Raw genomic sequence first — 14,064 nt, 5'->3', positions numbered from 1 at the left:
GACCATTTGGCGCCGCGATTTGGATTTACTTTCAGATCGAACTTTGATTTCCGGTAGGATGGCAGCAGGCTGACTGTGCGACCTTTTTTGTTTTAACACTTTTTTCTGGGATGTGTCTCTTCTCTGTTTTGAGTGAGATGTTTTTCATTGCGAGCGAGCGAGCGAATGATTTTACAAGATTTGGGAAGAAAAGGGAAATTTTGGGAGGGCCAGACATGTGCCAGAAAATGGGATACCCTGAGAGAAGTCACTTGACTCACATTCTTTGATAGAGCCTCTATTTAGATTGAAACCGTTTAGTACATAACACACGCGATTGTTCGACGCACTACATCGAGTCATCAACCTTGTTCTACAAGGCATGTCTCTACACTGTCTCACTTCTCCCCCGCGAAATACGTGAGACATGTTGCATCGGCACATTGAGAAGGGGGCACAAACTTCGCCGAAGAAATTCTTCGTTCAAAGGAGGTCTGAGGGGTGAATCAGAGAAAGGTTTCATTATCCAGTATTGGCTCAATTAAAAACAAAAAAGCGCAAGTGATCGTAACATGTTGCCATCCTCGAAATCGATGGAGGAAGAAGGGTATATAAAGAGGTGCGGGGCCACCGCAATTGATCGCTCCACGACAGATCAGAAGGTTTCTATCAAAACAGAATTCCCGAATGATAGCATCGGGGAAAAGAGAAAATCCGATAGGGCCCCGAAAGGCAGGCCGACGTCCTCGACAGGACGCACGCATCGGAGATTTGATAGTTGTGCCACGAGTGTGACAAGTATACTTCAGAGTCCTTTCAGCGTCACGTTGCCCGTGCTCGTGCGTTGAGGTCGAAGTTTGATGACCGATTCCAGCTCGCGCAGCATGCCTGTATTTGCATCTCGCCGAGCGCGCAGTGCCGCCTGACGATCTCTCTCCTCCTGCATCTTTAGAATGCGTTCGGTGCGAGACAGGGTGCTACTGCGCTGTCGTTGTCGCGGCATGGCGATGGCCTCGAAAACAGTCTCTTCTTCTGAAGGCGAGGTGTTGGTGGGCGAGGTGCGGCCGCTGTGTTTGCTGCCAGATGTAGTTTCCCCGCTAAGAATGCGGAGCGCGTCGGACAGGGAACCGTTATCTTCGTCGACGGCAGTAAGCCCGCTAAGACTCGTAACGGGTGAGCGCATGCCGCCTGAAGATGCACGTGAGATACGGCGTTCGTGTTTGATGATGTTGCTCTGCAGAGCGGCTTTTCCGGCCTCCCAGGCCTGGATGAGATCTTTGAGATCGGCCCCAATGGCGTCGTAGTGTGACATCATACTAGGCCCAAGATCGGTCAAATCATCAGATTGCTCAATTGATTTATTGGTCTCCTCACGTAAGATCTGCATTTTGGCCTGCAGTCCCTTGATACCGGATGAGAGCGCACTGATCTTGCGCACTTGACTTCTCATCTTCTCCCGGACAGGCTCGTGAGACTTGGCTGCTGCAGGTGTGGTTGGTATTCTCAGAGCATCGACTTCATTTAGCATGCGGCGCAAGGTCTCCATTGAGGATGTCGTGGTCATGGTCAGATTCTCCATGACTTCCGTGGCGACACGCCATCTGTAGACGTCTGGATGGCCGCCGTCCGCTTCGAGGGCCATCAGTGAACATAACGCCGTCCTTCGAAGGAGACCGGCTCGATAGCTCAACATCCGGAGTGATTTCAGGGATTCCGGGTCTTCATCCAGGATTTCCAGACTGGCCTCCTGGGCCTCTTGTGCATTAATGTCATAAATTTCGTAATATTTCTCAAGGTCGTCTTCGTGAATAAATCGTTGCAAGGTGCTGCGTGCCTCTACGCACGCCGAAATGATGGAGGCATATGCCCTGCATAGGATCTTGCGATGCCGAACGCATCTCCGATTTGGTCCTGGATCTTCTATTCGTGTCGCGGGTGGCAGCGGCGTGCTGAGCCTGTAACCTTTGGACACAAGCTCCACCTCCTGAATGAAAGAGAGCGCCGACGCTGAAGATAGTTCAAAAGCCTGCCAATTCGTGGTCAAGCCCGACGCCGCATTGATTGCGTTCGTGCGGATAAATTTCAACCATTGTCTGCGAACATAAGCATATCCAAAGATGGCAATAGCAGAAAACGCCGCCACTGCCAGTACTATTCTTCCCCAGCTCATGTATCCGCTCTGGCTGGACCGTGACCAGTGCAATAGATATACCAGCGCGAATGCAGCGCCCGCGGTGACGATTGCTCCATATAGACTAGTCGAAACTCTGGGTGCATCTGCGTGCTCTGTGGTGCCGTCCAAGCAAGGATTTAAAAGCAGAGACGGGTTGAGAGCGCCCTGATCAATATGCTCGTCCAGCAGCTGAGAAGCGACGATCACATACCGGAAGTGCTCAATGAATTTGGCGTTATCGGCTCGCCGCAATCTAGAATTGACTGCGGTTGACCACGCATTATGCACTTTTCGTATGGTCGTCTGGGTTGGTTGTTGAGTTTGGATAGGTGGGAGAATGGGTCGACGGAGTCGGGGTAGCGATATGCTGTCGCCTGAGGGTGCGAATGGTTGGTCTCGGGACGCTTCGGATTTTTCACTTGCGGCTTCGACCTCGTCGATATCTGGGTCATAACGGCCTTGACCTGTGTCCATGTCAGTCTATGCGGCAGCGAAGGATGATGGGCATGTTAAGGAGATGCCACGAGTCATCCGAACCACAGTTCGGTCAGGAGCGCACAAACTTACCTTCGAGATAGACGGCCAAAGGCGAGCCGTCAATATGAAATGTCTCCATTCATCTGTCGTTCACTCGCATGCAGCATTTCGAGGTTCACCTTTTGCGCCAGAACGATGGATCTGCAGTCCGCAGGTGGGCACGAGGGTAGGCTGTACTGCATGTATATGTATGTCGCAATGCATACATTAGGCGGAGTTTATTCGGGAACGGACCGCCAAGGCTAGCACCAATCCGGGTTTGCGGGCACCGCCTCACCGAGGCTGCGAACGAACGTTGGCAGTATCACCACCCCTTCGGAAATCGAATCGAGGGGAAAGAGGAGGACAAAGAGAAGGCGGAGTAGATGCCGAGGAGCGGAGGCTAATTTCGAGAATGACGAGGGTGATGGTCCTTAATAGGAACACCTAGGTACATGGGTAAATGACGATACATACATCACTAGGGACTATGTATGTGGTGCTGCGGCCGAACGGTTTCATGTTTGCCCGGCCGCTTGTCTCTGACCTGATGCTTGTCGCTCATCAGCACACCGCATGGTCACCATGTCGACTCCTACAGTACCACACGACGCGCGATAACGATGCGGCAGCATGACGGAATAGCGATGTCGCGAAAGTATTTGTGTGTATCGGTGCTAAGTACTACTGTATGGTCCGACGGAAGAGCACAAAAAGGTATGACCGTGCAGGTGGCTTTCCTGGCACGCGCACCTTACCAGTGATCGATTGTGAAACAACTAGCAGACCTCCCTAGAACGCTCAGGACCTCGACTCCGAGTGATGAATAGAATACGGACGAGGTGCTGTCCTCGTTTCGATCCTTGAATAAGCACGACAGCGACCTTTCGAACGAGCGCATCCAGACAGATCCTCCGGGTCGCTGCTCGGATGCTGACGGCACAGCCTTGCTGATGGCTTCCAAGGTTCGTTCGCATCAACCTTATCGCAGCCTCAACGTTCACCCATGCGCGATTCACTTTCAAGGAGCACTGCCTACCGTCGGAGAAGACCCTGTTGAAGTTTCCCATTAGAGTCACGCGGAAGCAGCAAGGAGCCTTTCGCATCCCGTGGTTTGCGGACTGCCGAGCTGGAAGAAGAGTAGGAAACAAATTTACGGACTGTCAAGCTTGGAGAAGAGGAGGAAGCACTAGGTCGGATGGCTGAGCCAGAAAGGGAGGAAGCAGAAGGACGACCGCCAGATCAAAAAACTCCTACACCCGCAGGAGAGATCACACGCTCGACGATGACACGGTTTTGGACCTGTACGACATCCCGGCGGAATCGATTGTGACGAGCCTGGCTCAATGATACCGTGATCATCGCCGCCCTAGAGCTTCCCGAGCCAGTGTCCAACTACGTGTTCGTGATGAAGCGCGGTGTCGTCCGTCTAGACCAACGCGATTGATACACGGCAGCGCATCGTTACCGTCTGCTGAATCCGACGCTTCACAAGTCCGTCTTCTTGCCAATTAACGTCAACAATTACTACTGGTTCGTGAGCTGCCTCGGCGCCGAGAGAGGACAACAGAGAACTTCGATCCAGTGCACAACTCGCCTTGCTGCTAAGCGGGCCCTGCGAAATATGACAACTGTCCTGGAAAAGCGGAGCGTAGACATAAACGCGATCGCCGACAGCCAAATACTTTTGCCAGAAAGCCAGGCTCCTCTCCTAGCCGATGGACAACAACGATGACCTCCCGATATTCTGCATAATATTCGCAGTCAGCCGTATCCACTCGCTGTCACTCCCCGCTTACTGCTTGCGTTTGATGTGGCGAAGAATCACCCGAAGAGGCCTCGCTGTGATGATAATCGATTCACCTGAGATGACGTTATTTATCACTCCCGCCGACGAATTTTTGATACGCGAAATTTATATGCTGCATTCCTCGATAACAGAACCTGTTTACCTAGGTAGCCGACAGAAACTGGACCTGTTGGCATAATCTGTGCGCGTCGTGCAAGAGCGAGGCGTGAGTTCATCGTGAGCACGTGGTGATCAGATCACCGGGGTACGTCCTTTGAAATGTGGGGAGAACGTTTCGCCTTCCCTCTGAACTCTTATTCCAGCATCGTCACATGCTTTATGCAAGACGATTATTACCCAATAACTCATTCATCTGTCACGCCCACCGACCTTTCGCCGAATTCCTTGATGTCGTGGGCTGTCGTGGTACATGTACATGCCGTCGCTATGCCATATGACCAAAAATATGCCAAATGACTTGGATCGGATGAAAGGATGCCCGTGGTATCTGGACAAGGGAATAATGTTTAGAGAACAAGGTTCAGTACTGTACTGGGTACAGTAGCAGCCTTGTCACCTACCTGGAACCCGGGCATTATTGGTATTGGCCCCATCGCATTGGAGACTCTCATCTGTGCGACCTGCGCTCAAGGCTTATGTTTCCTCTTCCTCTTCCGCTTCCGGTCCCTGTCTCCGTGCTCGGGCTGTGTGATGACCTCGGGAGTTATTACAAGACAAGCTGTGGGACATAGCTGGAGATCACAACGGCAAGACGATGAGAACGACATCCCAGAAATAACGAGGACAACAATACCCAAGTGATCACGACTACCTGCATGTGAGGATTCGGACTGACCTCGGGAGGAGCGCTCGTGTTCTTGCGTGATTGATTTTCGTTGCTTGGCGGAGATTGCCACCCACCCACCTGCCTGATACTGTATACTACCAAGTGTACTATACATGGGCCTGACCGAGCTCGTCTTCGTCGTCCTACATCATCACACGCCCGGAGCATGGGCCGAGCGCGATGCACATGCGGCTGCTGTCGCGTTCGGAAGATGTGAAATCACTCGCAGACAACCTTGGAAGCCCTCAGCTGATCACTTTACGGTTTCTTCGCGCATGACCTGGAAGATGCTGTGACTTGACGCGCCGATAGTCCTCCAAGAGGGAGCAACCTATTCACCATGGACTTCCTATCCGAGTAACGCCTCACTTCAATGGTTCAAGCATATGTCTACCTCGATACGGTACACGCACGTACGGTACATGTCAAAAAGGCTTGTCCGAAGGGTGTTCCGCATGAAATTGTCGCCGCTCGCGTCGAAATATGCACCCATGATCATCTTTCCCAACAACACTTGTACACCATCATTCGTGCTTGGCATCTGCGCGCTTCAGGCAGGTTTGCCATCAATCCGTACAAGCATCCAACCTCCTCCGATGGTTTGGCTGAAAAGTGCCTTCTGTAAAGAAGTGATCGAATCCGTTGTTGCCAGCTCGAATTTCTTCCGGCATATCTTCTTTTCCCTCGACCTGCAAGGCCTATATACAGAATCTTCATTCCTCACAAAATCTGCACCATGTTGCTCAGCAAGATCGGACTTCTTGTTATCGGTCTGGCAGCAGCTGCTGTGGACGCTCTGCTCCCTCTCAAGCCTTCCGTAGATTCGTTCTATCAGCCGCAGCCAGGCTTCGAACGCCTCGCTCCAGGAACGATTCTCAAGTCTCGGACCATCGCCCCAGCTCTTCTGGGCTTGGCGCCTTTGCCCCTTCAAGGTTGGCAGCTTTTGTACTGCACCACCGCTCTCAATGGCACGCCAATTGCGACGGTGACAACCATCTTCAAAAACCCGCTCGTTCCTGTGATTACAGGCCGTTTCATCTCCGTCCAGGCTCCAGAGGATAGCTCGTTTGTCGACTGTGCGCCTTCGTACAACTACCAGCTGCTGGCCGAGCAGAATGTAAGTCTCCACGGCCCCCGATGTCAAGGCGACTTGCAAGTTAGCTGACGTCTCCAAAAGAATATCCTCATCGCCCTTGATGCGCTGAGCTTCCAGTCCTAGTATGTCTCCTGAAGAGCCCAATGAATAAGAAAGATCCATTCGCTTACGATTGAACCAGCCTCGGACAGGGCTACATCGTCTCCAGTCCTGACTATGAGTCCTTCGACGCCGCGTTCGGCGCCGGCCGCCTCGCAGGTCGAGGAGTTCTCGACAGCATGCGCGCCGTAAACAACTTCGCATCTACCTTAGGACTCCAAAGCTCCAACAATAGCATTGTTGGAATCGGATACAGTGGAGGTGCTTTCGCTACGAGCTGGGCCGCCTCTCTTCAAACAGCTTACGCACCCGAGTTGAAGATCAAGGGCTGGAGTTCGGGCGGTATTCCTGCCAACCTCACCGGAACTGCACTGTAAGATCTGCTGGTTTATCGATCCGTCCGTCCCTCCGGGTGCGGTCAGGTGCGCTAGCTAACGCCTCCACTTCTCCACGACTAGCTTCCTCGACAACGCGACCGCATCGGGCTTCATTCCTGCTGTCCTTACCGGCCTCGCCAAGCCTAATGCCTACGGTACCCTGCTGCGCCAGTTCCTTGACCGCATCGCCACGCCTGCCGGTCGCGCCGTCTTGGACTTCACTCTCAGGAATTGCGCGCCCGCCGATCTGCTCAATTTCTACAAAAAGTCCGTCATCAGCAAGAACTTCCAAATCCTTGGTATGTCAACTTCTCTATTCACCGGGTCACTTCCCCATAACCCCATCACAACGTAATAGGCATGAAAAGCCCCTTTTGTTTCATTGTCTGAAACTCCGAGTACGTTATCTAACCCTGGCTCCTCTCCCCATCCAGGCGACCGTCTCTACTACACACCTCCCCTATCAACCATCCTCACTGACAACATCCTCGGCCTCGAACCCGCTGAGGTACCCACCGCACCCGTGAACCTCTACCACGGGGTTTTGGACGAGGTCGTCCCTTACGCCAACGTCCCGACCCTGTTCAACAACTGGTGCCGCCAGGGCGGAAACGTTCGCTTCACGAGCTATGCGCAGCTCAATCACGGCGATACTGGATTGAATGCCCGGGGTATGGTGAGCCAATTTGTTGAGCAGGCGTTTGCGGACCAGGTGCCGCCCGGGTGCAGCTCGATTGTGGTGCAATAGACTGGGACGGGAGCTACATGGGTGTGTGCGTGTGCGTGGGCAGCATGTGGCTTTAATACGAGACGTGAAACCAACCGTGTTGTGTGCTAGTTAGCCTTAGGTACTAAACAAAATTGAACGAACTCGAAGGGTTTTCTCTATACGTTGTTGCGCCTTGCAACCATGCTCGCCGTCTTGCCTCACTACGGTTAGCCCCTGACTGGAGCCAGCAATGACTTGTCCGTATGCCTGGATCGGCTCGTCCACGCCTCCTACACACCCATCTGCCAGGGCCGGATCAACGTGTTCGACCAAGCGCGGGTCAATAACCTCCTCCAGCGGCCACGTGCCTCGGACCGGCCACTGATGATCAAGCTGCAGAGGGTGACCTTCCGCAGGTACCGCGACATTCGGAAAGGCCTCCTGCGATTTGTCGCTCGCGCGGCGGATCCCTGCCAGACGATCCGGTTGTGTCATCAGCTGTAGAGCCGACAGACCGCCTTTCTCGGCAAGGTCTTCCTGCAGATCGACCGTCTGTCGCAGGTGCTTGCGGGGCATGAGTCGGCTCACCAGAGCACGTGTGCCGCAGTGGACAATAGTCGTAGGCAGTTTCGGAATCTCCCCTTGCCCGCCCGGCTCGGTGGCCGGAGCCCCGCATCGTCCACGCGACATGCGAGGCCGTTCAGATACTCTGCAAGTGTGGGTTTAAACCCTCGCTCGACATCGCGGACCAGGATTGGCGTCTGAACGCGATGGGAATGGGTCCTCACAAACTCTCGAAGGTATCTCTTGGGTTCATGTGCATGAGATCAGGCTTATTCCTGATCTCCCGGCTCTGTCGTGGGCGGTTGCCATGGTCATGCTAAATTTGCATCGCGCGAGGCCTCAGCCCGCGGAAAAGGTTCATGTCGCTTGAGCACCAGTTCATGCAACACCTTCCGCAGAGAAATCGTTTCTCGTGGGCCGACAGTTGGATATTCCCCGCAGGTCTTCTTCAACGGGACGCATATACGCACGACATGTGATGAGCAAAGAGAGCTTCATGGCGCCGATGTAGTCCAATTCTGTATGACCTTCTCAGACGAAACGGATGAGGCTCGTGGCATGTAGTGGTCTTCTGCCTTTGCCTACACAGTGAAATGACCGAGCATCTGCGCACATTGTTATGAGCACGGTGAGCACCTGTGAAAATGCTCTCGGTGGCCAAAGCGCTTTATCGCGAGGTGCCACTTTGACGCGAACGCGCGCCCGCGTCGCGTCTCCAACCATCCCACCTTTTTTGCTTGACAAACCGATTTCATGTGGTGATACAATCTTCAATTGCATACCTTACGCAAGCTTCACATAACCCATATCCGTCCCGCACAAAGACATACACCCGCACACCTGTCAAGATGTTGGAAGCACGTCTAGAGCAAGCATCCCTACTGAAAAAGGTATTGTGCAATCGAAATTCAGCCCCACCCAAGCCTTCACTCACTGACTGACCGACCATCTCCAGGTGGTCGACGCGATCAAGGACCTTGTACAGGACTGCAACTTCGACTGCAATGACTCTGGAATCGCCCTCCAAGCCATGGACAACTCACACGTCGCCCTGGTCTCGATGATGCTCAAGTCCGAGTCGTTCTCACCATTCAGATGTGACCGCAACATTGCTCTCGGAATCAACCTAACGTCGCTGACCAAGGTCCTGCGATGCGCGGCCAACGAGGACATCTTGACGATGAAGGCAGAGGACGCTCCTGATGTCGTCGGCTTCACGTTTGAAAACGCAGAGACGGACAGAATCAGTGAATATGACATCAAACTCATGGACATCGACCAGGAGCATTTGGGAATTCCAGAGACGGAATACGCTGCCACCATCAAAATGCCTTGCGCAGAGTTCCAGCGGATATGCAGAGATTTGTCTGCACTGTCAGAGTCAGGTGAGTTCTGTCTCCTGAGACGAGTTAGGAAAGCTTCGAGGCAAGCAGAACATTGCTGACGAGTGGAACTAGTGTCGATCGAGTGCACAAAGGACGGCGTCAAATTCACCTGCACCGGTGATATTGGAAATGGTTCAATCACTCTCCGCTCCCACACCAACGTCGACAAGCCCCAGCAGAACGTCGAGATCAACCTCTCGGAGCCCGTCGCCCTGACCTTCTCATTGAAGTATCTCGTGAACTTCTGCAAGGCTAGCGGTCTGAGTGACTCCGTTAAATTGTGTCTAAGCAACGAGGTTCCTCTGCTTGTCGAGTACGAGATCAGCAACAACAGCTATCTTCGATTCTACTTGGCACCCAAGATTGGCGATGACGAATGAACAGGTTGAACGTGTAACGTCATGTTTGAGGAGATGGGAAAAGCGGCGGCATGTGGGTGCTACTGGGCACGGAACGCATAGCGTTTTCTCCATTTGGGGTTTTGTCTTCGTCACACGAATGAATGACTTCACAACACACATTTTACATGATGCTCTGGATATGATTCCCCCAATGTTCAACGATCAACGAGCGGCACGTTTATTTCGGCGACAAAGTATATTTGTCTCTCTAGGTCCATGTTCTATAGTGAATGCGCTCGAAAATCTTCCGGATGAGGCGGGTTTCTCAGTGCTTCTGTATTCTGCACGACTCTGACTTCAGCAGCGTGAGTGAGACGTAAATGGCGTTGCATGTTGTTCGTCGCGATCGCCTCCTCCGGCGAGTCCTCTGGTAAAGCCATCAAGGGATCGCTCTCCAAAGATGCAGCTACTGCTGCATAGTGAGCTGCCGTGTTTTCGAGCACCGCGTTCATGCTCGCCAGAGCTTTCTCCGTCGCCCTAGCCAGCGGGAGGTCAGAGGCTGCCACCTCGTCTGGGCTTCGCCACTGGGCCTGATCGAGAACACCTGCCTGGTCAACGGTCTGTCTCAGGCGCGCAACGACCAGCGCTGCAAACATATCTCCCGTGCCGGAAAACATGATGGGGAAGGCTGGGACAGTGATCTGAAACAGTCGCGGTTTGAAATCTGTAGTCGCTGTGGAGCCCACGACCGAAAGTGTCGCGACTGGCTGTGCGGAGTCTTGAGACGACGTGGCCGTGGATCCATCAGACGATAAGCGGACTGACGTGATGATAACGTGAGGGACGTTATATTCCTGATGCAGTTTTGTGATGGCCTCGGAAATGCTCGTTAGGTCATGGATCTTCACCTCCGAGAGCAGCTCCGCTTCGAATTGATTCGGAAGAATGAGATCCGCGTCTCGAATAAGGCCTTTGTAGATCGGCACGGTCTCCTCGGGGACATAAAGGCGGCCATTGTCACCCATGACCGGATCCAAAGCCCAGAAGAATGATCCGGGTCTAGTATTGGCTCTCAGCTTAACGTCTCTCGCGATCTTGCCCACTTCTTCCACCACGCTCGCGGATGGACAATAGCCTGAGAGCATCACTTCGAAGTTGGCCAGACCAGTCTCTTTGAGGCCAGCATAGAGCTCCGCTACTTCTTCAGACGTTGACTTTCGCCCTTTGAAGCGTCTGTAGGCCACATGGTTGCCTAATCGGAGCTTTAGCATGGTCCTGTGCTCGATAGGTCAAACACTCTTATACCTACTGTAATTGACTGTGTGGATCGCCGAAACTTCACAACCCAATGTCTGCAAGCAGAACGTGGCCATGGTGTTACCCACATAGCTTTTTATTGATTCAGCTCATGTTCGTAATATTGTGGATGATCTGTAGTGGAATTCATACCCGGAAGTGACCTTTAAACGAAATCAGCGGTTGGGCGGCGACTATCTGTTTGAGTCACCCACATGGCTGGCTATAGCTAGGACGCGAACCGACGAGACGTCAGCCATAATGTGAAAGCAAATACTTGCTCGAGCGAAATTGGCTCGTGAAGCACCTGCAAATTGAAATCACGAGGAGTGTCAAACGATGAGGTGAGGTGCGCGGGTCTAGCTCGTCCATTCAAGGTTTGCTTTACGTGAGCATGCTCTAATCTCTGATCTTCCAGCAGCTCCAGCTGAACGTCATCTCGAACCTTGCGGAGATGCGTTATACAATGGGGTAGCTTTCAAATTTCTTTACATTGGAATTTTGCAACCAGACTCTACAGCATTTTCGCGGGCGAGCAATCGCCTCGACATGAGCCAGATCACACCTGTGCTTTAGACGGACTAAGGATCGATATAAACTGGTGGTCTGATAAGCTAGGCCAGCGACACGAGAAGTCCATTGCGCGGGAGATCGAGGCATAAGACTTTGAAGCTGATTACGGCTGAACCCAGAGGTACAACAACAATGATCAAGTATGCACTGCACTTGGTCATCAACACGTGTTCGGTTTCTCTCCAAGTTAATCAGACCAACGTTAGACATGAGAATCAAGGTCCGCTTCATCCATGTTGCGGATGAACAGCGTGTAGAACTTGACCAATTTCAGGTGGTTGGTGATTGAAATGTGTTCATCGACAGTGTGAATGTTGCCAAGCCCGAAGTCATCTTCCTTGATGTAACCTGGGCCGAACCGAAAGATATGTTTCGTTAGAGGCCATACATGACGAGTGTCGGTATTTCCAGTCATGTAGAAAGGTGTGACAATGACATCTTCGCCAAATGTTGCTCGTACGGTACCAGCGAGAACCTTGAAGGGCGTGTTAACGTCAGTGTTCGTGGGCGTAACAGGAGCCACACGAAGCGGCTGGTTGCTCGACAGCGAAATTGAGTTATACGCTTCCGACTGATCATCAAATGCATGCAGGGTAAGGTTGTATTTCTTCGCAATGGGACGAGCGAGGTGAGTCAAATGATGGAACACAGTCTCCGGCTGTTCTCCAATATTGATTCGGTGGTTGACGATTGCTTTGGCAGTCTCCGGCAGTGCATTCACTTTGACTCCTCCTCCGATGACGTCCACTGCTTGAGATGTTTGCATAAGGTACTTGGCTGCCTTACTGATCTTAGCCGCCTCAAGGGCGAGGTGGTCCGGTTGAGCCTTGCATTTCTTTGGGCGATTTCGCTCCTTGAGAAGTTTCTTCAGCTTCTTGGGGAATTCTGGTGCATGCTCGGCACCACAGGAGAGAAACTCTAGGAAAGGGTTGGCATCGTCCAGGAATGTCTTATATTGTTGTGCTTCAATACTGGTGATGAGCTCGCTTAAGATACCAATGCTCGTGTGGTCTGGAGGGATGGAAGAATGTCCACCTCGGGTGCGTACCACGATTTCGACATCGACGTATCCTTTCTCTGCAACTCCGGGCACTGCAAACCCGCGCCCGAATGCCTCAAGATAGCCTTCGCCCTCATCAACCACTGCTGCTACGCCATCATGCCCATAGCGCTCGAGCAGATGAGGACCAAGGTGTCCTGCGCCTTGGTATCCACTGCATTCTTCATCAAACCCGAAGGAGAGGACAATTGTCCTTTTTGGCTTAAAGCCAGCCTGCAGTAAGAGTTCTACCGTCTCCATCATACCGATCAGCAAGTTCTTGCAATCGCTTGATCCCCTGCCCCAGATGCTCTTCCCATCAAAGTGCCCACTCCATGGTGGGAAAGTCCATGAATCGACGGTCTTCTCCTCCACTGGAACAACATCCTGGTGTGCCATCAATACCAGCGGCTTGAGTTTCTCGTCGGAGCCAGGCCATGTGTAAAGCAGACCGTGCGTGTTGACCTTCTCCACCTTGAGCTCCTCATGAATGTGAGGGAAAGCGGCTCTGAGGTAATTGTGGAACCCATAGAATACATCCCATCTCTTGTCCTGCCCGATCTCACCTAAATCGTCGAAGCTCTCTGTACGGACCTGCACAGCACCCGATAGTCGGAGAACGGAGGCGTTTTCAAAGGTTGGAGTGGAAATGAATTCGTACATGTAGTCCAGCCACTCTCCGCCGGATGGAAAGAGGGCAGACGGCTGAAGACATCTCGACTCTGGCTTGGCGCGATTTGATGCGATGTCACTACTGAAGGCCAATGGTGTTTGTGGGCTGTGAAACCAGCCGCCGATGGCAAGGCATAGTATCACTGTAGCAATGAGAGCACGCAGCCATACGCGGTGTCCTGGCCCGCGAGGCTGCTGATTTTGCACAAGAGGCAATTTCTTCTCCATGGTGTCGCTTCGTCGATGCTCGGACTCACTTTGAACGTCAGCTAGTGAGACTCACCTGTGCGGTTACAAGAACAGGCTCGGGGCTACCTAGTATTCAGGCAGGCATGCAGCGAAGCAGCTCGATATCTACTTATCGCGAAATAGCGAAGAACACTTACAGGGTCAACGTTAGAATGTCATTTGGCTGACGTCACCAGCCGAGCACAGAATTCTATGCGCATTGTTTTATCATGAACCGAGATTCAATGGTTATGTAGAAATATGTACGATGTAGAATTGACAGATGATAACGTCCCTCCCGGCGTCGCGAGCCACCCTATGTAACGAGCCAGCATTGGACACTTTGATCGATAATACTCTTCAACACCGATATGAATTTGC

General features: G+C 52.5%; 6 protein-coding genes across 6 annotated transcripts; 2 read left to right on the top strand and 4 right to left on the bottom strand.

Annotated features, from left to right (window-relative positions):
• Positions 1 to 433: 433 nt before the first annotated feature.
• K489DRAFT_346903 (uncharacterized protein) lies at positions 434 to 2,976 on the bottom strand. The gene is made up of 2 exons (XM_033602345.1): positions 2,720 to 2,976; positions 434 to 2,616 (listed from the first exon to the last, which is right to left on the bottom strand). The coding sequence occupies exons 1-2, from the start codon at positions 2,766 to 2,768 to the stop codon at positions 785 to 787; spliced, it is 1,881 nt and encodes a 626-aa protein (XP_033455115.1). The 5' UTR covers positions 2,769 to 2,976; the 3' UTR covers positions 434 to 784.
• A 2,754-nt stretch (positions 2,977 to 5,730) lies between these two features.
• Positions 5,731 to 7,672, top strand: K489DRAFT_131331 (LIP-domain-containing protein). Its single transcript, XM_033599048.1, has 5 exons — positions 5,731 to 6,421; positions 6,482 to 6,522; positions 6,582 to 6,872; positions 6,958 to 7,175; positions 7,311 to 7,672. The coding sequence occupies exons 1-5, from the start codon at positions 6,041 to 6,043 to the stop codon at positions 7,622 to 7,624; spliced, it is 1,245 nt and encodes a 414-aa protein (XP_033455114.1). The 5' UTR covers positions 5,731 to 6,040; the 3' UTR covers positions 7,625 to 7,672.
• On the bottom strand, positions 7,563 to 8,478 carry K489DRAFT_131550 (uncharacterized protein). Its single transcript, XM_033599049.1, has one exon. It carries the CDS (start codon positions 8,273 to 8,275, stop codon positions 7,721 to 7,723), a length of 555 nt encoding a protein of 184 aa, XP_033455113.1. The 5' UTR covers positions 8,276 to 8,478; the 3' UTR covers positions 7,563 to 7,720.
• A 406-nt stretch (positions 8,479 to 8,884) lies between these two features.
• On the top strand, positions 8,885 to 10,220 carry K489DRAFT_346897 (proliferating cell nuclear antigen). Its single transcript, XM_033602344.1, has 3 exons — positions 8,885 to 9,039; positions 9,105 to 9,534; positions 9,607 to 10,220. The coding sequence occupies exons 1-3, from the start codon at positions 8,998 to 9,000 to the stop codon at positions 9,912 to 9,914; spliced, it is 780 nt and encodes a 259-aa protein (XP_033455112.1). The 5' UTR covers positions 8,885 to 8,997; the 3' UTR covers positions 9,915 to 10,220.
• K489DRAFT_385191 (Ribokinase-like protein) lies at positions 9,962 to 11,509 on the bottom strand. Its single transcript, XM_033606035.1, has 4 exons — positions 11,387 to 11,509; positions 11,325 to 11,335; positions 11,185 to 11,264; positions 9,962 to 11,127 (listed from the first exon to the last, which is right to left on the bottom strand). Exons 1-4 carry the CDS (start codon positions 11,429 to 11,431, stop codon positions 10,157 to 10,159), a joined length of 1,107 nt encoding a protein of 368 aa, XP_033455111.1. The 5' UTR covers positions 11,432 to 11,509; the 3' UTR covers positions 9,962 to 10,156.
• Positions 11,457 to 13,787, bottom strand: K489DRAFT_385190 (carboxypeptidase s). The gene has a single exon (XM_033606034.1). It carries the CDS (start codon positions 13,681 to 13,683, stop codon positions 11,947 to 11,949), a length of 1,737 nt encoding a protein of 578 aa, XP_033455110.1. The 5' UTR covers positions 13,684 to 13,787; the 3' UTR covers positions 11,457 to 11,946.
• Between the last annotated feature and the right edge of the window lie 277 nt (positions 13,788 to 14,064).

Source organism: Dissoconium aciculare, assembly GCF_010015565.1.
Source record: "Dissoconium aciculare CBS 342.82 unplaced genomic scaffold K489scaffold_22, whole genome shotgun sequence".
NCBI lineage: Eukaryota > Fungi > Ascomycota > Dothideomycetes > Mycosphaerellales > Dissoconiaceae > Dissoconium > Dissoconium aciculare.
Note: the sequence above shows the minus strand (reverse complement) of the source record. Positions and strands in the feature narration are given on the sequence as shown.